Source organism: Onychostoma macrolepis, chromosome 19 (genome assembly GCF_012432095.1).
Source record: "Onychostoma macrolepis isolate SWU-2019 chromosome 19, ASM1243209v1, whole genome shotgun sequence".
Taxonomy (NCBI): Eukaryota; Metazoa; Chordata; class Actinopteri; order Cypriniformes; family Cyprinidae; genus Onychostoma; species Onychostoma macrolepis.
In genome coordinates this window covers 19353384-19377400 of record NC_081173.1, presented here as the reverse complement: position 1 = coordinate 19377400, position 24017 = coordinate 19353384, and the positions used below count along the sequence as shown (strand labels likewise).

General features: G+C 39.4%; 1 protein-coding gene across 7 annotated transcripts; it reads right to left on the bottom strand.

Moving 5' to 3' along the window:
* Window positions 1-446: 446 nt before the first annotated feature.
* On the bottom strand, window positions 447-24007 carry ago4 (argonaute RISC component 4). 7 transcript variants are annotated; one of them, XM_058752847.1, is made up of 19 exons: window positions 23846-24007; window positions 19643-19814; window positions 19054-19174; window positions 18359-18540; window positions 18119-18255; window positions 17877-18011; window positions 13089-13124; window positions 11633-11720; window positions 11339-11486; window positions 11110-11229; window positions 10622-10783; window positions 7884-8032; window positions 7470-7654; window positions 7224-7383; window positions 6460-6775; window positions 6163-6297; window positions 4039-4140; window positions 3757-3956; window positions 447-3668 (listed from the first exon to the last, which is right to left on the bottom strand). In XM_058752847.1, exons 1-19 carry the CDS (start codon window positions 23862-23864, stop codon window positions 3560-3562), a joined length of 2676 nt encoding a protein of 891 aa, XP_058608830.1. In that variant the 5' UTR covers window positions 23865-24007; the 3' UTR covers window positions 447-3559. The 7 variants fall into 7 exon arrangements, with proteins under 7 accessions (XP_058608830.1, XP_058608832.1, XP_058608833.1 ...); XM_058752849.1 differs by having other exon boundaries at window positions 7884-8017; XM_058752850.1 differs by having other exon boundaries at window positions 10655-10783.
* Window positions 24008-24017: the final 10 nt, after the last annotated feature.

The following is a 24017-nucleotide window of genomic DNA, read 5'->3' as shown; positions in this document are numbered from 1 at the left end:
GGTCTTTTCAAGCTTAATAAATGACTATTTTCTGTGGAACACAAAAGGAATTGTTTGAAGTGGAACGTCCAAGCTGCACTTTACCATATGATAAAAATCAATGGCCAAAGCTGCCAAGCAAGATTTTCTGGGAATTTAAATGTTGGTCTGCTCCATTAATACACAAAACACATACATAAACATTCAGAAAGGAAAATTATTTAAGCTGGATAGTGCTGCATCACAACAGCGAGTGGTTTACTTTGTAGATCTAAGTAGGTGTTGCCATCTAGTGGTTTTAAATCTATTTTTAGAAAACATTAAATTATATATAAAAAAAATAAATAATAAAAAAAAAAGATATGATTGAAATCATTAATATCTGTATTCTGTACAATAAATATTCACAAAAATCAGACCTTTTAAGGTTTCCTTTCCTGAACATCAATAATGACAGGAGACAGAGGTGTGTGTTATAGGCATAAAATACCAATTTATTACTTTGCACAATAACACAAATATTCCCTGCAGGCTAAAAAAAGGGGGGAGATTTTTTTTTTTTAAATGTCACAAAGCAGTACAGCAACTGACGGGGCACTCGGATAGGAGAAGCTACAGGAGGTCCTGAGCGTTCCCCAGCAGGTCAAAGAAAGTGCCCCTATTGCTACTGGACAAGTCACACAGCTCAGAACACGAGAATAGAACAGCACAAAAAAGCTACACACCAGTAAGAGAAACAAAAACTTAAATTACAATACACATTTTTCAAATAACAAAGCCATATATCAAATAGGAATTAAAAAAAAAAAAAAAAATCATGCTCTCTTTAAATCGGGACAGAGAACGGTTTAAAAAAAAAAAAAAAAAAAAAAAAGTTAAAAGAGGTAATATCCTTGTGCAGTGGACCCTCGGGGCCCACCACATGCAGAGAGGAAGTGCATGTGTGGAGGTGCCACCAGGGCGGCGCCACAGCACTGGAGAGCCCGAGAGCATAGAGGGTACAAGACAGTGGGTAAAAGGGCTCCTCATCAGCATGAGGACGGAAAGAAAGGGTGAGGAGGTCAGTCTGAGCGGCCCAGGGATTGAAGAAAGTACCTCGTTTGGGTTGGAGCTCCCAAAGACTGACATCCGCACCCCTTCAGCCCTCGAATCTGTCCCTCAGAGTTACTGACATTTCTGGAGAAATTTTTTAAATCCTGTAAAAGAGACCGGACAACATCGCTACTCAAAACAGTCTCACTGTATTGATTTACTAATAAAAAAAAAACTTCTGCGCCATAATAAATATTTTATAAGAGATTAGAACAATACTCTGGCATGCAGGCGAACACAGTTTAAATTTGAAAATTTTCCACATAGCCTAAAGAGCTAGTCCACCATATGCACATTCCCACTGATTGATACAAGCAAAATAAGTACATAAACACAAATGGCAATAGGAATCCAACCAACAGCCACAGACAAAAAAGTATTACAGCTTTTAAATTGTTCTAGATTTTGGGTTATATTGCTTTGCAATGATATCATGATACAAACTGGAATTAAATGTCATGTAACATTTTAGCGAAAATGCCTAAAAGGACACACACACACACACACACAACTCAAACGCATTATTCTCTGGAAGCTGTGACATTGAGTAACCCATTTAGCATTCGACGCGCAAATCCAATTTATTGCATGTAATGCCCTTGCCCACTTCCTGTTCTTCATTCATGGGACCAGCGTCCACGCCAACGACAGGCTGGTGCTCAAACTCATTCATAGCAAACCTGCTGCTTTACGGATGGTTTATTACAAAAGGGTTTTTGCAGAGCGGCCCCCCGACGAGGCGTGCGCGCTGGAGACCCTTCAAACCGCACCATCGGTGCCGTTCAGTCCAAAGGCAGTGCTTATGCTCGTGTGTCTTAATGTATGGTGTCCTATTTTTAATACGCAAGAGAAAATTCATTCAGATTTATATTATAGATTCAAGTTCATATACACACAGAAGTAATAAACACACTTTAAGTGTAAAATCCATATAACTGCGGAAGATTGCTAAGATTTACCCCCAAAAAGTTCTGATTTGTCACTCCACTTTTTTTCCCCCCATTAACTTGGTACAGAAATGAGCTAAAACTCCAAATTTGATCAGTTCAAACATTTAAAAAAAAAAAAGATTAAGTGGACAAACCAAAGCATTTTGGGCCCTCATTACCACAACTCTACAAGAAATTAAGCTGTATTAAAAAACAAAACAAAAAAAACAAACAAAAAAAAAGGAACAAACACTCTCCGTTAACAACCACAATGACTCCTGGATCAATTAATTATGCGACCGATTTGCAAACAACTGATCAATATCAACATTAAGAACGACGAGAACAACGATTATCTACTCTAACAAACTGTTAAAGTTTACCACAAAAAACCATTTATATTAAACTCTTACAAATCTGATTTGAATCTTATGTATAAATGCATAAAAGAAGGGAGAGTGCTGTAATGTTGCAAGCCTAGCCTATCAGACGGCACGTTAGCGCTACGTCTGTAACTGTGCAATGGCCATACCTTTCAACCCTGTAAAATAACTATCCGAATAAGACGCATGCGTTTCCTGTCTTGCCACAGGCAGAATGGCACCTGTACCAAGCCCTGTTTGCCCAGGTCCGACAACCCCAACAGTCACAGAGGAGACCATGGGTAATGCTACTGCTACACAAAACCATCAGCTTATGAAAGCCTGTTAGATCAAGTGGAATATGCTTATAGAGCTGTAAATATTTATATATTTTTTTATATATCTGTGTTAATATAAAAAAAGAAGAGGCATTTACAGCAGTTTGCTCCTAGATTTCCCTTTACAATTCAGTGGCCTGCCATGAGACATGAACCCACATTCACACAAACACATACACATACATACTTTTACATACACACAAACAAACGTACATCCACACGAGCGCACAAAATGGGAGCGGGTAATGGGTATGTATACCCAGGTCACCTCGTTTGTAAAAGACTGAGAGGAGAGAGTCCAAATACGACCATAAAAAGGAGAAACACAAACCCATCCAAGTCAAACCCTCCCACCCCGACATGCAAGATCCACCCCACCCGCCCCAAAAGACATGTGACAAGATTCAGCCGATGGCGGCTTGAGGTAAAAGTAGACAGAGTCCAGCTTAGCTGAGAGAGCCAGAGCTGCCCTGACCAATGGCGCAGGTTTGCTCACACTCAGTGTATATTACAAATTAAAAAGACATTCAAAATCAAAACAAGAAATGAAAAGTTAAAAATGGCTCAATTTGATTTTTTTTCCTCTGTGCATTGGAGGCCAAAAGCCTCTCAGTGCAGGACTGCTGGTAGAGGTTGGTTCTTCCGAGGCCGACCAATTTCGACTGGACTGACAGATGGCCCCCTGGCTTCAGAACTGCTTTGCTGCAGATGAAGACGCGATAGAGAGAAACAGGAAGAGTGTGAAAGAGAGAGAGTGAGAGAGAGAGAGAGAGAGAGAGAGAGATAGAGCGAGAGCGCGAGAGAGAGAGAGCGAGAGATTGAAGAGGGAGTGTAGAAGTGCGTCTCCTGCTGGTTGACGTCAGGCGAAGTACATAGTGTGCTGGGTATCATAGTGAATCTGGACCGCCTTAGCCAGGGCCTGAGGGTCTCGGCCATTACTCTGTCCTGATACGTGACTGCCCTCAGCACTGCGCACAGGAAATGATACAGAAAGCATTAAAATTCATTCATTAACTTCATAAGAACACCTTAGGTTAATAATGATATGCTAATAACCTGTCATGGTCTTTGTCCACTAAGTGGTAGCGGGCACGGAACGCCACAAGCCGGGCATAGTAGGCTGGTGCGGGGATAGAGACGGAGCGTGTGCAGCGCACGTAGGTGTGGCAGAGCTGGTAAGTCAACAGTTGCAGTTCGTCGGCCGTGAAACAGTTGTCATCCCACAAGACGTGATAGTGAGAGGGACGGCTTGTGCCCTGTGGGAAGGAAATGCAAATGTATGAATCTTGAACAGACAAACGGATGAGTTAACAAATAAGCAACTGGGCTGTGACTCACCTGGATACCAGCATGGCTGCACAGGTAGAAGTCAAACTCTGAGGGGTGTGTAATGGTGCTGTCCACTGTAGTGCCTGCTGGGACATTGCCACTCTTTCCGACCTGAGTCAAAGAAATTTGTATACAAGATTTAGAAAAGAATGCAATGAATCATTCATGTTGATTTTAAGATTAACACAATGTCCTATAAAACAAGATTTTGTGATGCTTTGTTTATGTAACAGGTGCGTTGCTCTAGGTCAGCGGTTCTCAATTCCAGTCCTTGCCCCCCCCTCCCCCTGCACATTTTGTGTGTGTGTGTGTGTGTGTGTGTGTGTGTGTGTGTGTGTGTGTGTGTGTGTGTGTGTGTGTGTGTGTGTGTGTGTGTATCTCTTCTGACGTTTGTTCTATTCGAACGCAAGTGCCCTGCGAAGTGAACATCACAGGATATTCCGCCATGATTCCAGATCGAAGCGAGCGTATGTGTTCCATTTAAAGGTCATTAAAGTGTACGAGACGTGAATTAAAATTGTATTTATTTACATATGCATTTTTGTCACACTCTAGTAAGTTTTGTCTGCGTGTGAAAATGCTGCAGGCAGCGGTGAAATTCCGTGAATGAATGTTCCGAAGTAGTAAACTTCAACGGATTTCCCCTGCTCAGGGAGTAGGAAGCAATGAACACTGTGTAGGGATCATGCCAATTGACCTATCGGTCGGATCTTTAGGTTTCAGCTCCATAGAGAAACATTGGAAGATCCGAAGCTCGCATCGGTTTTATGGGGTTTATGCTTCAAAAATGGAAAAACGATGTGCCTGGGGTACTTGTAACACTGATTCCAGGTATCCTGAGAGGCTGGGCAATATAATTTATTTTATTACATTTCCTGAATCCAAACAAAACAGAGCAAAATGTCCCCAAGTATTCACCCCAATACAAATGAAGACAAAAACATTAATTTTCTGGTTGTCATACACTCATTAAGTTACAATTTTCATCAGAACGTTAACGTTATCTTGTACTTTAGCAAGGTATCTCTGGCCATAACTAGCTAACGTTAAAGTTAGTGAGTCCATGCTAATGTAACGTTACAAACCTAAATAGCGGACTGTTCTCGCTTCTTTTACAGTGTAGGTCAAAAACACATAAACGAAGGTCTACATTTCAGTGCCTCTCCATATTAAACTGGTTAAATGTACATTAATTTAATCATAACCTGCGATACATGAACAGTGTTGATCCTGCACGTTGTCATCCGATCGTGATGACCGACCGTAATATGAGACTTCTCCCGCTTGCATTGTGATCTATAAACCCTTGCTTCGAGTTACCCACCGTATTCATTTTAAAATATTTTATAAATCCCTCCATGGAATATTTAATCCCCATTTGGTGGCCTTCTGTGTCCAAAATTGTGCAAAAACATCGTGGGACAAGGTTTTCACACTGCAGCTGTCATTGTAAGACAGTGTGCAACTCCGTTTGTTTGTCCGAGGGAGCAACAGTAACTAAGGGGGGCGGGGCTTACCGATAGGTCAATTGGCTGTTGTCAGTCGTCCTGCGTTTCAGTCACTTTTTACTTCACATACACCGGTACTTTAAACATTGAGCAAATGTCTGGTTCTGCAGTCTACTACGCATATTCTGACTATGAACCGCCCACTTAGACAGTTAGAAACGACAAACCACAGTTTTTGTTTTAACCAAAGGCGAGGCAATTTAAAGGATGGAAAACAAGCAAAAACAGTCTGAAGCAGCCTTATTCAACAGTTAAACAAACATTTCCCCGAAAAAAGTTTAAGCTTTGACACTTACAGTGTTAAGATTAAGAATGAAGAAATATGTAATCATACACTACTGTTCAAAAGTGTGGGAGTAAGTTTTTTTTAAATGCCTTTCTATTAGAGCAAAGAATCCTGAAAAAAAAGTTTTACAAAAATATTAAGCAACTCAACTGTTTTAACATTGTTAATGATTTGTTGAGCAGCAAATCAGCATATTAGAATGATTTCTCAAGGAATGTGACACTAAAGACTGGAGAAATGGCTGCTGTACATATTACTGTATTTGATCAAATAAATGCAGCCTTGGTGAACATAACTTACAGTAGATTTATTAAAAAAAAAAAAAAAAACACAACTTACCCTCTCTGCTTTGTCCGAGCAAAAGAGTCGAGTGTGGTGACGTTTCTGCACTACGATGTAAGTGATTCCTGGTCTGTAGTCCTCTTCTAGACTGATGCAAGCTTTCCTGATGGCGATCAACTCTGGCCAGGCAACCTATATAAGACAATGAACAATATTAACTGAAGAAGAAAAACTGAACGTAATTTCTCCATCTCAAAATCACATTTTATTTCATTTCATTCAACTGAAATCAGCTTTCAAATATTATCAATGCAGCAGCAGTCTGAGTCGATGCATCTCCTCCGGATGACTCACCTGCTTCATCTGGCCCTCAGAGACTCCTCCGCGGTAGTAGATGATGCGTGTGGGCTTGAATCGGGTAGACTTGTAGAACTGAATGAGGAGCTCTCGCACCATGTTGGTGAGATCCTGGATGACTTCCTGGCTGTAGAACTGCTCCTGGGACAGGTCCTGGCGTGAGGTTTGCACTCGCACGGTGGCACAATAGCGGCTAGGGTGCCCATCCATGCTTCCCACCACAGCCGCAATGGACGGTTTTTTCCCATCGCCCGCAGGTGGGTGAGTGACATCGGCCCCCAAGAAGATGACCGGCTGCTGGAACACTGAGGGCCTGATGGAAAGCAAACACAGACATATGTTTGAACAGAATTAAGTTTTCTTTCTTTGTTCAGGGAATTTCCAGGTTGGCAATGCATTGAAGCTCTTTTAAAATTGCCTATGATTGTTAGTCCTGTTGCTAGGTGACATTTTTTTTTTTTGTTTTTTGTTTTTGAGTGGACTAAAAATGAACAATTTACGCAATCATTGTTTGGGCCCCAGTCTAATCATGTAGATTTGACATTGCAATCTGAAATCACAATGGGGAAAAACTCCTGAACTAAAGATGACATCCAAGTCTTTTGGTAGCACTTTATTTGAAGCCTTTATGTATAATGCATTTTTTACAAAATATGTAATGCATTTCATGGTAAATGATGAATACCTACTGTTTATAACTGATATATGTACATATACACATACTCTCACCTCATCATAAACTATCCTAGTCCAAAACCCACCTTTGATGTGGCACCAGCACATTGTTGATGCCCCCTAGTTTGGCATTGATCTTCAGACAGAGATTGGACAGCGTCTGAGGGGACGTCTTCACCACATTCTTCACCTGAACGCACTGAGTGGCCATTCCTAACAGAGTATCTCCCACACGCTTCACTTCCGCTGGAGAGGCACAAAACCACTTCAGTATCACAATGTCAAATTCTCTGACTATTGTTGTGCTTCATCATTAAAGGAGCTCTCTTTACCATAGACTGGAGTTTTCCCAGGCAGAATGACCACAATGAGCTGTAGTCCCACATAAGACATTTTGAGATGCTTGAACATCGGCTCCACGCTGTCTGCCCCCTGGGCGTACTTGCAGAAGCAGGGCTGGCCTTGGATGGGCATCCCTGCGTCCTTGGAGATCTTGCGCAGCTGGTCAGTGAAACTCCTTCAAATGCACACACAAAAAAAATAATCTTTAACCATGCACTTCTGGCTTTGAAAATCTTTCAGAATTAAATCAGTGTCAAAACTGCAACAAATGTAAAATAATTAAGTCTTTTAAATTAAAAATCATTTAATCATGCATCTTTTCAATTTACTAAAACAGACTTAGAGAAAAATGATCATATATATATATTTATTTATAAAAAAAAAAAGTTGAGAGCAATCCTTACTTGAGCAAATCCTCTCTGCATTGTTTCTGAGGGGCAAAGCAGGCCACGGCCCACACTTTAATCTCTATACCCGCATAAAACTGCTTTCCCCTCATGTCCCAGACACCCTGGTTGGGTGTGGCCACCGTCTTGTTCTGGGGAGAGAGTCCCTACACTCTTAGTGAATCCTTCGTTCTGATCACGAGATACACATACTACCCAATACTCTCCACTGCCAACCCCATACCCACCAACACAAAACTAACAGGCCTGGGCTAATTGCAGAAAGCAGACTATGCAGAAAAGACCCACCACCAACCTCCCCATTGGTTAAACACAGAACGTTTTAATATTATAAAATTTAGTCTAAAACTGCAATACAAATTAGCTGTAAAAGGTTAAACATGAAGCAAGTAAATTAATGCAATAACAAATCATTTATTCAAGGAGGAATGCATCTGAAACATCAATTCAGGAGTTATTTGAATTTCATACAAAATAAGAACTGCTCTAGTGTTCAGGGCTTATGAAGTACTCTTAAAAGGTCCACAAAAATAATTCTAAATTAAACATGTTTAAACACTGAAGAAAAAAAAAAGTGTATATTTTAGGGCTGCACAATTAATCGAATTTCTAATCGCGATTACGATTTTGGATGCCACGATTACATGCCTGATCGTTCAAAGCCGCGATAACAAACATAAATAAACAATTAAAAATGCCCACGTGCATTATTCTGTGTGCTTAAGATGTGTTTGCAGCGCGGGGTTTAACTAACTCAAACACACTGGATAAAAGACATTTTGTCTAACTGATAGTCGCTGTCACTCTGTTGCGCATGATAGATATGTTAAACGCCAAACGTGTCAAAAGCGACAAAATAGCGGTACTCGTTTGAACTGCGCGCCACACGGACCTTTTATCCGCTCGCCTCAAAAGAAAACAGCGCAGCGCGAGCGTTTATTACAGCGACCAGTCGTGATCACGCGCTAAACAACGCTGTGAAATCCAGTAAGAAGCGCTTGAGTTCAGCGCAGAGTAGGGGTGTGCGATATTTTGGTATCGATCCGATACCGAATAAATACAAGGCCAGTATCGCCGATACCGATACCAAAAAACATACATTTAAATGACCAACAACAATTTGAAAAAAATAACAATACTAATGTTGATGTGACTAATATTATATTCACCTTAAAGCTAAGTGGATATTATTTGCCTTTCTAAAAGGACTTTGCAGGCAGAGGAGCCCAGAACATGAAAGCAATGCACAGTTTCATGTTAAGTATTTTCCTCCCATAGAAGAGAGTTATAAAAAGAATTAAAGTGGCTTAATAAATTAAGAACGTAATATTAAGAGACAAAACTCAGTATACACCTTATTAATGTTGCAAACTAGATATAGGCCTACAAGTTAGCATGTGCCCAGAATATGAAAGCAACTTTCAAAGTTTTCACATTATGCATTTTAAAAATAAATGTACATCTGCATCCCAACTCAAGCTCCTGTTCCATTTCTGTTGCATTTCTAAGAGACAAAACTCGTAATATTATTATTACATGTTCAGTGCTGCCAAATCAGGTGCTGGTGCCACTGCTTTTGAATGTTAGTCTGGAGTCCTGATAATATAAATTGTACTGTAAAAGTTTACTGTAATTTGAAATTTCATCTGTTTAATTGTAAATTAAATATATAGCTTTAGTAAACCATTTTTTTATTATTTTAGTATAACATTATTATACCATGCACAATTTTAGCTGTTTTCTGTTTAAAGAAGAAACCAAACCAATGTATAGTTGACATTTGAGGCTCAGTGCTACAGAAAAGCAATAAAAGTTCAGGAACAGTGTTTTCAGCCTTTTTATATATATATATATATATATATATTCTATAAAAATATGGCATGCAGCTTCAAACAATGGCATAAATATGTTCAAAATAATCGTTATTAATAATCGCATTTACAATTTCAAGGGAATAATCGACAATTATGATTTGTCATAATCGTGCAGCCCTAGTATATTTTATTATTTTTTAAATATAAAATAATGTAATGAAATGAAATGCCCTGAAGACTAGAGCAACTGAAAACACATTAAGATTAAAAGCACTCAAAACAAGCACACAAACAAGATGTTAGAGATAATGTTAACTCAATTTTCAGCTGAGCTCTTTAACAAATTAATTACAGTGATAGTATTCACTGCACCCGTACTTAGTACACAGTATAAGTTAGTGACAGTAATTAAGAAGAATTTATAAACAAAAGACATGAGGTTGCAGATCTCTTTACATACAACAGTTTTTCCAAATTAACCAAAACAACTGGTACTGTTTGCAAAGAGAGAGCAATCCCTCAAGAGGTTATTTCACAGGAATGAAGATAAGACTCTACCAATGATGCTTCTCTACACGAGTAACATCTCACATCAATTTGTGGAAGTTAAAATGAGATGTTTATGTACAGTTGTAATTTTAAACAATAGCAAACAGCAATAAATGAGATGTGTGGAAGTTTACAGGAGTAATTATAATGATCTAATTGCATTAGAATTTAGTTCCTCACGTTCCTGAGATGTTAAAATAGATTGTTGATGATGCTCAACAGCATTGGCCAAGTGGAGTCTCATCATCATTCCTTTGGTTAGTCCACTCATCCCACGACAACACACACACACACGCACACGCACACGCACACGCACACGCCATTGCTCCCAGCCCACCCGTACTCACCCTGCACCCGAGCCCCAGTACTCACCCTGCTACAGTCCCTCCCAGTGTCTGTACTCACCCGGCCCCCATACTGAAGCATGGGCGCTGGGAGGACCCGCCCTGTCACCTCTGTCATGTCATTGTGCACCACGATGCCAAACTCTTTCAGGTAAGGGTCAGGCCCGCCCACCATGCTGTTGCTTTTGACCTACAATACAATACATCTTTGTCAACCATGGTTGAAATTTGTCTTTGACCACACCAGCGAAAACCAAATACACATACAGACCGACACATACTACAAAACACATAAAAACCATCATACTGAATCACATAGCTTTTTGATTAATAAATCTGATGGCAGCAGGTACAAACGATCTTTTATATAATCTTTTATAATCCTAAAAGGATTAACAGGAGCTTTAGTGGTGAATTTTTTTTTTTTTTGTAAAACAAAGTGATTGGCTCTTTTAACTATAAGGTTGGACTTCTCTTTGTACTGCTGCCAAATTGAGCATTCTAAGTGCCACTCACCAGTCTGCTGATCTCTTCCTGCCTGTCTGGGGCTGAGCGGGCCGTAGCTTTAATCATGGTCGAGGTTTGGTTATCTGTTAGTTTCTTTATACAGCGCTGTCCTGCCACTATGTTACAAACCTTTATGGAGAATACAAGACAGGATTCAACGAGTGCCAAGTCAAGTCAAATTTATTTCTGTACATACGAAAGCCTGGAAAACACTTCATATGATGTGCATGTCTCTTACCTCAAGGGGCAGATAGGTGTGCTTCTGTTCTTGCCCCACCTGGAGGCAGGGCAGGTGGGGGTATTTGAGCTGCAGGCTGTACTTTTGTTTGAAATACTGGGCAACGGTGCACTCCATAGCTTGTCCATTCTCGAGCTGCAAAGGAAATCTGCAGAAATGTGCAGAAAATAAGGAGGAAATCACTGGGGGGTATAACAATGCAAAAATAGTTTTTTTTTTTTTTTTAAATAATAGTATTAAATGCTTAACTATATTTTACAGCAAACACTGGTAAAAATGTAAAACAGCACTAACGTCTGATGGCTGGCTGGGCGACGTGTGACATTGCACACACGGTACTTCCTCTTCATCTGGCCGCAGTGTGTGACCTCCACTTTCAGTCCTAAACACACAATGATATTAACTCAGCAATTCTCTCCATAACCACAACTGAAGCAGTCTTGGCCCTTGATGTGGCACAACATATACCACCGTTCAAAAGATTGGGGTCGGTAAGATTTTTTTTTTAAAGAAATTAATACTTAAAAAAAAATTATTATTATTATTAAATTGATCAAAAGTGACAGTAAAGATATTTATAATGTTACAAAAGACTTATTTTAAAAAAAGCTGTATTTTGAAAACATTAATCACAGTTTCCACAAAAATATTAAGCAGCACAACTTTTTTCAACACTGATAATAAAGCTGCATTCACGCCCTTTCTAAATTACCGTAGATTGACAACATGTAACGCTCTACACGGAGTTGCTCACGTCCTTGGACTAATGCTTTCCTATGGCAACACTATCAACTCCTAAACATAGCGCTTAAATTAATCTGCTGAAGTCGGGTGGTACTGCGGTCTAGTGATACAAGTCGTAGCTCTCAGAAAACTCCCAGCCTACAAGCTGTAATTACCAGGTCTTCGAGAACGTGAACGCTTTTTAGTTTAGTTGAAATCTTGCAATTGTAGTAATTCCGACATGGTGTAAACGCAGCATACGAAGCGTTTTTGAGCACTAAATAGGGCTGTCGCTTTGAATAAATTTACCTTGCGGTGATTTTGAGCGGCTCTATAGCACGGTATCCAATATTATCGCATTTATTTATGCATGTATTGCTTGCTTACTATATAAATAAGCTTGTTGGGCTATTATTATTCATGGATACAAAAGACATCACTTCAGCTATGGTCGCCGTCATTTTTGTGTCCGACATGACAACGAACACAGCACATCTAAATGAGATTTAATAAATAATAATATATTTAGATAATAAATTACCTTTTACTACCATGTCCCTCACTGAGCCTTGGACTTGATTGTATTTTTAGGGCCCTAACATGGGTGCAACAAGTGTAACAGTTAGACCATAATATGTAAGGTCCTTATTACTTGTAAATTTAAAACTGACATCATCTCAAAGCATGTTTGAGTCAGTGATAGTTTAACAAGATAACGTTAGCTAGCTTACTACACAATCTGAATTTAATGTTAATTTAGCTAACATTACCACAATTGATAATTAATCATTCTTTTTGGACAAATCATTGTTTTATGAACGTAGCCGTCCGATGGAGGGTTTAAGACCTTGAAGAATCCTCTTACTGGCTGGTCACTCCCACTTCACAACGAGCAGGACTCGCGCTAATGGCAGTTCCCTTTACAGTCCGTGTTTTGATTTCAGCAAATCAGTTTGGGCGAATGCAAACAGCGTGATTATTAATCATGAGCCCAACATCCAGCAAGCCAAGAAAACATGCAATCTACCTGAGGGAAGACGTCTTTCACTATTGTAAGTAAATGCTGTTAAAAAAAAGAGAAAAAAAGACATTTTTAAAATTTTACCTTCCAGTGTATTCTTAAACTTGGATCTCAATATTAAAGCACAAATTCAAGCACCAAAAGCAGCCCACACTCTCCAAGTTATTTTTAATTTAAAAAAATATGCATTTTCATTCATTCATAGGCTAAATGGCTGCAATAACATTTAACTTTGCCATGGTTTAAAAAAAAAAAAAAAAAAAAGTACTGACTGACTGACGTTTCAGACTTTCAGTTCTTATGCTTTCAAATTTTATGCCATATATATATATGTATGCAGGCTATGCAATTTTACTACACCACTTGGGCAGTCACAATTCACATGGTACAATTTACTCAGGCAGATGTGTGTGTAATGTGTGAGACATTTTTTATGACATTAAAATTCTTTTTAGAATCATTGTTCATAAATAGGTTAAGCAAAACAAAAGTGATTATTTTTGAAAACCTTTTATACACTTAACTGCAGACATGTAAATTTCATACACTATGTGGTACAGTACAAATATTTTAGCATCCCTTCTCCTATAAAGAATCTCTATTGTCTCTTATTTTCCTTTTCTGAAATTGGCAACCCTAGCTGCCAGTGGTCCCTTCTGATTGAAGCCAACCATTTATTTTCCGACGATCTAACTCCTTTGAGATTGAATAAAATTGTAGTTCGGGGTTTCTCTGACGACTGTTGTTACAGCTAACAGCACAACATATCCAGAGCATATTGTAACTTTTTTGTGAACCTTCTGGGAATGTTTCGTTTGATCTTCCTCTGGTAGTTGTAGCTGCTGTGATCATAGACTGAAACTGGTCACGCAGCTGTGACCCGGGCAAAAAAATGGCGGCAATAAAGCATGGTGACGTCACATGGTCCGAATGAATAAGTACAAAGCCACTAGAAGGCAAGCCTGCAACCTTTAGCCAAAAAGCGTAATTGCTAATGCTTCCGCTTTGGCAGTACGTGGGAAAGGAGACCAGAGGCCATTTTTTTTTAATGGATGTCAATGGAGGAGAGGCTTCACTACGCTGAATAAACAGCTTTTTAGAGGAAACGTTACATTAACAATACGTTTTTGTTTACACCAAAAAAAAAAAAATTCTCATTCACTCCTATGGTATCCGTAAACGGCGACTGAGTGTTGCGCAACTCTGACTGAAATTCAATGACGTCAAGGTTGTAATGTGATTGGTTATTAAGGCACACGTGATCCAAGTTGACCATTACACTTTCTCCAATAGTAAGTAATACAGACAAGGACGGATTAACGCACAGGCCTACTTGGCATGTGCCCAGGGCACTAGACCAGAGGAGGGCCCAGCCGAAATTCTGCTCAATTTCAACCGTGCCTCCTCAGATTTTCGAACCAAGTGGATTTTGAATGCAGCTTCCAAAAAAAAAAGAAAAAAAGCTGAATAAATAAAATTATAATATATATATATATATATATATATATATATATATATATATATATATATATATATATATATATATATATATAAAGAGGTTGCGTTAGACTTTAATTTTATCCATCATTTTGACGGACAGGGTAGTAAAAATTCTGTCATAATCTATTATTACCCGTCAATTTAATTTTCGTATTTTAATTATAATAACCCATTTAATTGCTTTTATTTTTGTTCACGTTTTCATTTTTAATAATGAACCTAAAGGACGAGCATATTGGCTTATGCATTTATTTATTTATGAAGAGAACAGATGAACAGAGACTGCGTCAGTGACAGCGGAGGACACTTAAAACAACAAAATATGCTAGTGCTGGATAATAAAATAAAACCGATTTCTCTGTTTTAATAGATTTTTATTTTTATGAACCAATATCGTTTCTTAACTCCCAATCGATGCTGTTTTCATTTGATGAATGCACAGCAACGTTAGGCAATCGGCTAAGCTTTGTGCGTTGTTACTTTTGATATGAAATGCAGTCTCAGGGTTCAAATTCTGTCCATTTTATTAGGAAATTCAAGCAATAAATACCGTTTTGGCTTTAACGTGGCGTGATAGATCGCTGTAGATACCTCAGATCAAGCGATCTCAGTGTGTGTAATCTGCCAAAGTGACGGACGGCCTTCAGATTTTTCCATCACTGCTAAAAAATTCCGTCAATGATGGAGAATTTTCGGTTAACATGACCTTTGAGATATATATATATATATATATATATATAAATAAAAATAGGATCACACCGATGTGATTAGATTGTTCATTGCTAAATTCAAATCTGTGTTAGCGCTTTGGCTGGCATTGAGCCAGAGACAGACGCATTTTTACAGCACTGCGCATTATAACCAATCACACACGATTATGTTAAGCTTATAAATGCAGTGACCAATCAGAGGCGTTCAGATGAGTCATTGCTGAAACACCAGTGTTTTGTTCAGTGTGCGCTAGCTGACTGAATTCTGCTCTCTGGCGAATTCTCTCATCATAAACAAAAAAAAGTGCAGCTGTGCAAACGATGCAAGTAAGATCCTTTGCTCTCTTTCTGTACAATGAAAGTGTTATAATTAGTAATTTACAATGTTTAAAAGGTTTTGCTCGTAGTTAATAGATTACACTAACATTAGGCTACTTTGCCATCGCCTGTTATAGATCAACTAACATCATCTATAAAAAGGTGTAAAATACATTTACTTATATTTGAGAATCGAGATATTTCATTATATAGTTAACACGTTTGGGAATATTTCATTTAACTGAGTGCCACTTTACAAAGCTCAATCGACATTCAGTGCATCACCTGGGTAACGCTGAAGCTGATGTTTCACTTTAGAAAGATCAATAGCGTTGATTCAATGCATTTACCAGTGCTGACACCAGTCAAGGGAAATCCCCTTAAAAAGGATACATCTACAAATATATCGCTGTCATCTTAAGGCCGGGACACACCAAGCTGACTGCAAAGAACTAGCAGCAACGAAAGCCGACGATGTTATCGCCTCGCGCCGGCAACGTCGGGCCAAAAAGCTGCATGTGAACACTATGCATAGACTACAGCCGACGGAAAACTAACACGTGCGTTCTGCATCTGCGTGAGAGGAATTAGCTGTCTATATCAGTAACTATCAATAGTAAATATTCATCTTTCAAACCGAGAAACCGAAACAAAGATATACGAGATAAACACAGATATACAAAACGTAAACAAAGCAGCGCTTGCTTACCATTTTGAATATCAGTAACATTGATAACTTTCATCATTTTACGCGGTTCATGTTATGAAAACATTCGCATATTGGAATGCTTGGGTAAGATCACATCATATTAAAAAAAAAAAAACAGCCTTCTCTCCGTTCCGCCTTCATTTACTTGCCTGTTTTCATCACTTTCGCTTTAATTCTCCTGCACGGACTCGCTCGCTAAACTGAACATCCAATCAGAGTTCTCCCTCTCTCACCAATGGTCCCGAAGCCGATTCAACAAGTTAAATCAGGCAAACTACTGCCGACGTGAGGCCAACAAGAGCAGACAAGTGGAACACACCAAACAAACTAGCCCCACAGATGCTCGCCGATGGCCGATCGTCAGCTTGGTGTGTCCCGGGCTTTAGAACTACTGATGTAAAACTGATTTTTTCACTAATATATGACTTGACCTGAAGGACAGACGCAGGTAAAAAAAAAAAAAAAAAAAAAAAATCGCACACCTTCATCTAATCTCTCTCTCTCTGCGCTCAGAGATAATCTACGGATTCTCTGTACAAATCACAATTGTACATAGAGGCATTCAATACACATGCATTAAAGGTGCAGTAGGACATCTTGGAAAATGCTAACTTTAGCCTAATAGCACTGAGAGCGAACGTCCCACCCTCCCTGCAAATCACTGTCCAAACCCATGCCTCCTGAACGTATATACGCACACAGACCAGAGACAACATTACTACAATACATCATATGTCATTCGAGAGAGTGAGAAAACTTTATAGCACAGTTAGTAACAGTACTACAATACCAGGAAGGAAGGTCAGGTTGTTGATGTTTGCCTGCACAGTGTACGTGAACGCGCTGATGATGTATCCTGTCTATGCGAACCGGGTGCGCAGAGGTATGCTAATACATATGTTGACAGGCAGGTAGGAAAGTCAATCAAAATGTTTTAATTGGACGAACATTTCTTGGTCCTACGCCTTCCACAGAATATATAAATACATTTAGACCACTTAACTTAACGATTGCTATTGGGATGTGATGAGACTTTCAACCAGCATAACAAAAAATGTTTATGAAGACAATCACCTATTGCACCTTTAAGTGTAAAAAGCATAGCCTCATGAAAGAAGAAAAAAAAAATTTTAAACCGCGAACATCGTGGTTGTTGCGGTTGCTTGTCATACACTGCGGTTGGCTCGTTGGTATCACAGTATTACAATATTGCGGTCATCGCGACAGCCCTAGCAGTAAATCATATTAGAAAACTTATGAAGGATCATGTGACACTGGAGTAATGGCTGCTAAAAATTCAGCTTTACTATCACAGGAATAAATTTTATGTTATAATATACTAAAATAAAAACTATTTTTATTGTAATATTTCACAATAGTGCTGATTTTACTGTAATTTTGATCAAATAGATGTAGACTTTGTGAGCATAAAAGACTCAAAAACAAAATAGGAAATATCTTACCACCTCCAAACTTTTGATGGGTAGTGTAAACTAAATTTGACCTACAGTAAATGACATTATGACCCATTTTACAGCAACATGCTTTTTCCCTCACCTCGGATCTCCTTGGTGAACTTGACACGTTGTGAATCTGTAAGGGGCTTGGTCTGCTCGTTGATGTTCTGGATGTCCAGAACCTCACACATGAACTCAATGACAGGCTGGGCTCGGTAGAAGGCTGTAGCTGAAACTGCAGAGTGTGGAAAATAAAGTTAAAATAGGCAGAGTTGGGCATATTCTCAAAAAAAAAAAAAAAAAAAAACATAGAAGGAAAAGATTTAGGAAGACAAAACATACCATCTATGTTGAGCATCATGTTCCACATTGCTGGACGGACAGACTGATGGAAACCAAACCAAACCTCCCTCCCTCCTCCCAGTGGGTGGTAATACCCCTCTGGTGGTGAGAAGAAGGAACGACCTACTGGAGTGTACCTGTATCAAAAGGAGTGAAAGATGTCAAGCCAACCTAAAAAAAAAAAAAAAAACCTTTACACAACTCACATGGGCAAATAGGATTTCAGAGACTGTGGCTTACCGCATGGAGGGCAGGTGACGAGTGATGACATCCAGAGCCTGTACAGAATCCTCCGGGACCTCATTCAAGTGACCAGACAGAGCTTCCAGGAGCATCTGCAGACTCACCACTGACACCCACTGCAGAGACACCTTGAAGGTCTGATCCTTCCCCTCACCTGGCAATGTCACCTCCAGATCCACCTGCATCACAGGTCAAGAACGCTAATTTTTAAAAGGAGCTTTTCTTCTTGCAATAAGTAGTTAAACACAAGCAGTGTTTCCCATACATTGATTTATTTGTGGTGGCCCGCCACAATATCAAAACTGACCGCCACAAATAGATTTTCCAAAAGGCTCTGACTTCGTTGAATAAACATGACGTTTCAAAATTGAAACCCAGTGCGGGTGTTTTTATATCACTGTATTTTTGAAGGAAACCGACTGTCTTCAGAAAATTTTGGAAGTCATTTTCATTTAATCTTACATGTAATGTCTGATAAAGCAGCATTTGTGAGCCGAGTTCTGCTTTGTGTATAGCGTTACCGGGGAAACCTATATTTCTCCAGCTCTAAGAGCCTCCTGCTGGCAGAGAATGAATTTGCATATATGCCACCACAAATAAAGTTTAAGTCTGTGGGAAACACTGCACAAGTATATTGTTATGTTTAACATTTGGGAAAACCCAAATACTGCATTTGATCATGCTTTGGTTACCCTGTCTCTCCCGATAGGTAGCGGATGCGCCGTATACATGTTCCTCTTGCCATCATAACCAGGTTGCCTGTCCCCAAAGATCTGCATCTTAAAATGTCTCACCATCGTGTCCACCACCTCTCTATAGAATAAAACATATACCAAATTCACAATCATTCAAATACATTTCCACTGCTAGCTACATAAGCAATTTTCATGAATACATCCTCAACATAAATTAATACACACACTACTGTTCAACAGTTTGAAGTCAGCACTTTTTTTTTTTTTTAGCAAACTAATGATTTTAATCAGCAAGGATAATAGAACGATTTCTAGAGGATTATGTGACACTAAAGACTGGAATAATGGAACTAAAAGCAAAATAAATAAATATTATGCAGCCTTTGTGAGCATAAGAGTTCTATCAAAAAAACAAAACAGTAAACCCTCCTTAATAAACAGATCAATTCCAAGAGGGTGCTTGGGCCCTAATGAGCCCAAAATTTTGAATGGCAGTGTAAATGAAATCTGACTATCTGTACAGAATATACAAATTCAGAATAATTTTTTTGAAAGAAAACTATATTTCTTATCTGCTTGCACTCACCTGTTGACCCGGCGGGGTCGCTTTTCAGGCTTGATGTCGATGTCATAATGGTAGACGTCGATCTTGGGGATCTGCACCTGGAAGTGATTGGCCAGCAGGCGAATCGGCTTCCCCACCGTACCCAAGCCGGGCCGGCGTGGTGGTTGGAAGAGGGAGGTAGGGGCAGGCGGGCCTGGAAGAAACAAAATCCTTTTGTTTAGATGAAGCCAAAAGACTGAACCTTCGTTTAACGTAGTAGAGGCTAGTGACTGAGATCTCATCTGACATATACCATACACTGACGTGCCCTTTTCTTTCATGGAACAACAATACGGAGAATGCCTGGCTTTCAGATTGATTAACAGGGAAGAACAGAATGACAGAAATACAAACAACCTAAGGCGGCGACATGACTTGACCTTTAACCCACAAACGGGGTAAAAAAATAAGAAACAATAATAGCCAATCATTAATGTCCCGTCTCCAGGCAGCCCCACGCAAGCTATCAGACAAAAGATTGTGTGTCCACTGCAGACAGACGACAGCAGGGTCATATGGAAGAGTTCGCGATCTGGGATGACACCATCACAACCCAAATCATTTGCCTGTTATAAAAGTACAACATAATGGCCAATTCAAATTTAGTCCTATTTAATCCAAATAGATACTGATAAGCAGGAACAGCTTCAAACTACGCAACAGACATCCACTTCCTTATTACAAAATTTTCAATGTTTTTTTTGGGGGGGATGGATGGCTATTGGGGCCCATCAGAGTGATATGATGTACCCTTTTGTCAAACTGCTGTGGTTTGCAGGGGTCTAAGCCCCTCACAAACCTACACGCTCCAGTTAGCAAGCCAAGCGCCAGGAAGAACAATTGGGAGCCTCTATAACCGCTCTCTCCTCCCTTCCACATACTGTCTGCCTATGGCTCCCCCTCCTCAACGCCAACAAAGCTCTCTGAACTACAGCATGAACAAGGCTGGGGTGGAGATGGGGGAAAACCTGCATTCATCAAAAACCAAGAGGACTCTATATATAGGCCACTCAGCTGTTACACTTCACACCAAGATGGAGTGTCAGACACGATCGCTAAAAGTGGGCAGCTACTGCCTTCAGTCTGCAATCAGGGACTCACGGCACTCATTATCGAGCCTGTGCTTTCTGTGGTATCCTGATGCCTTCAATTGCATTAGGAGTAAAGTAATCCATGAACAAAAGGGCACTGGATTGCTTATTTGATCCAGAACATCTAAGAACTGCCTGACGGTCTAGCAGTCATGTGAAGTATAAGAATATGTTCAAAATGGAATACCATTTCAGCATCTACTAAATACTGCTAAGAATACACTATATACTATGTACAGGGTTTCTGCAGGTTTTATGAGATTCATAAAACAAGATGCATTTACAAAATAACATTAGATAAGTTTTGTTTTGTGAACTGATGTGAAATCAATCAAAATGAAGTGAATTTATGATTAAAACAAGAACAAATATCAGCCAGTTGTCTCAGAAAAATAGGAGAAAACATTTCCATACTCCATTAACAGATGTTTATTCTGTTTTAAGCATAAACTCACTTCATTTTTATTTAACAGAAAACAATACTTCATGTTCAATTTGCATCTCAAGTAAGTGTATCTTGATTTCAGAATAGATAGTTTAGATATTTGTATTGGGGAAAAAAAATACTAAGGAATATTAATTTTTTGCAGTGCATGCAACATTTAATGCCATGACTTCACAAATTTAAGACTTTCTACTCTGATTTAAGACCTTTTAAGGCTTTAATTTGTGGAAGAGTCAATTAAGAGCTATTTTAGACCCACAGAAAATGGCATTGATTTTTAATTCCACGTTGTTTAAAATGCCATAACACTTGGCAGACCAAACAAATGACAATGACAATCACAATGACACTGTTAAAGATTTGAGCTGTAATTTCTTCTGGTTCATTCAAAGCAGAAATGAAAATATTTAGACAAAAATAATACGTTATCTATGCATTTTATGCATACAGGAAATCTAAATATTGTGCAAAGGAATAGTACTATGCAACCCTAAACATGACAATTGTGACAAAAATCATGACAAAAATCGAGAGAGCTTTAAATTAACATGCCACATTTTTTACTCCGCTGCATTGGGACCGTCAACAAGAAGATCCTGTAGCTGATTTTTTAATTTGGCTATGAAAAAGGAATATTCCATACTGCATCCTGCACGCAGTATCTCTCTACTGGGGGGCAACAGGCTAAAAGTGTAATGCTGTGCACTAAATGGCATGATAGGCTTAACTGAGGGGCAGCTGGACTAAGTGATGACTCAGTAATGACATTGAGTCTCATGACACAGGCAGATCACCTGGATTACACAACGGATGCTAGACATGACAAAGATATGCAGGATCCATGTTAACTACTTACTGAATCACACACCGCAGCTACAATCAATACATCCAGATCTGTAAGAGGCTGCAGTTACCCAAACACAAGAGCTGCTTGTATGGCTGCTGATCTTTCATATGCTTCCCCTTAATTTTAGATTACCAAATAATACTTATTAAAATTATAACGAAACGATGGAAGATTGCAACAACATCATAATGAATTGTGGTTTTAAACCCATTTTATTCCTTCAATGTGGCACATTTGGATTTAATTTTTCATCAGGCACTAAATAAATGGTGAAAAGCGGATATTATTAGCAGTATGGGAGTTCTGCTAAACAATGGAAAACAATGCAATGTTTGGCAGTTGTTTATTCAACTACTTTTATTAAAGATTCCAATTTTTCTATGAATTGTTCACAATAAAACTAGAAATGCGGATCCATTAAGGTCAATTTTGATTCCATGTTGACTTTTAAAATCTTGTTTTGTAGTAACAGACAAAAACAATGCTGATGTTGGCTGGCAGAGGCCACGAGACTCTGACAGCCACAGAATGTCAACAAACACAAGCGTACAGAGCTGCTGGAGCTCAGAATTACACAGTTTAATATCGCAAACAACATACATTGTCATTCTTGCAAACACTTTGATGGCAGATCTTTGGTATTGCCTGACCTCACAGCTGAAGAATAGAAGTTACATTTACAGAGCAAACATTCCCAAAAACCAGTCGTTTTTGCAGTTTAAAAAAATCTTAAAATGTTTAAAGTTTAAAATGCACCCTATTAATTTCCTTAAGCATGCCCTCAAACAAAGTGCTAATTAAGAGTCATTTATAAGGCTTTCACATTTGTCCAATAAACAAACGTGATTCTAGACAATACTGATTGAATAAAAATGAAGTTAATAAGCCAGAAGACCTGCAAGGATAATGAAAAGTATCACTTGAGAGAAACAGGACACATCAGATGTTTTCAAAAGCACTGATGCATTAACAAACAATATGAAAACAAATGCATGGCAATTTGAAGAAGCCAAAGCAAACTAGCTCTCAAAAAAATTATACTGTACCAGCATCGCTTAATTCTCATGCATGTCATGGGCTAAGATCATAATTAAGCCAATCTGTCAGAGGTCAACGAGTTCATTCTTATAGTGACAACAGCTGGTCGTTGGCTGTGCATGGCGTTAGATACGTGACATTGGCGCTTAAAGTCCTGTCAACCGTTATCCTCTGGCATGGTCAGCATTAGGCATAAACAAACGCACATGGGGATCACACAAAGCGCCAACAATAAAAAGAGAGAGAGACAGAGGGGGAAAAAACATCCGCGCCCGTATCAACTACACCGCACGCGAGCGTTCATTTGCGTTTCAAGCTCTCGCAAAACATTCATAACGAATGTGTACGTTTCGCTATCAAACCGTCTGGGATAAAAACATTAAAAATGTGTTACTTTTAAAACAGAGGACGTGTTATTTATTATGTAGGCTTGCTCATGGCAGACGCGGAAGAAAACTGCGTGTGGTTAAATCCCCACCACCACACAATGCCGTCCTGTCTTCCGCACTGGGCTAGAACCATTTAACGCTCATTCAGTAATAAACAAACACTTGTTGGCTTCCCAAAATCTCCTTCGCCGAGGCTGAGTACAATTATCAACAGCTTTGTGTCGTTAGTACGGTTTTAACAAGCGGGCGTAGCGCGATAGAGTGATTGTTTTCGTTTTTTCCGTCGAGGCCTAAACAGCGCGCTACCGCGGGCCCTGGTGAGGCAGCGCAACGGCCCGCACTACGCTGTCATACGGCTCGTTTTTTAGCACTTACCGGGTCCGAGCGCTTCCATGGCCGAGGGCTCTCTCTCCGTCTCTGTCCCGGCCTGGCGGCTCCGTACCGACACTGAAATTGGGGGCGGTATCTCGAGGCTGAAAGTGGCTAATTTAAGAAATGGAAGGATGCGTAGATGTGCAGCGCTCTGCCTGCGTTGTCTTCTGAGTGA

Bases quoted from the DNA above. Each gene is read 5' to 3' on its own strand.
- ago4 (XM_058752847.1), bottom strand. The intron at 19,175-19,642 runs GTGAGTGCAAGC...TTTATTCTATAG, and splicing joins CGACCCCGCCGGGTCAACAG to AGAGGTGGTGGACACGATGG. The intron at 18,541-19,053 runs GTAACCAAAGCA...CCTGTGATGCAG, and splicing joins TACCTATCGGGAGAGACAGG to GTGGATCTGGAGGTGACATT.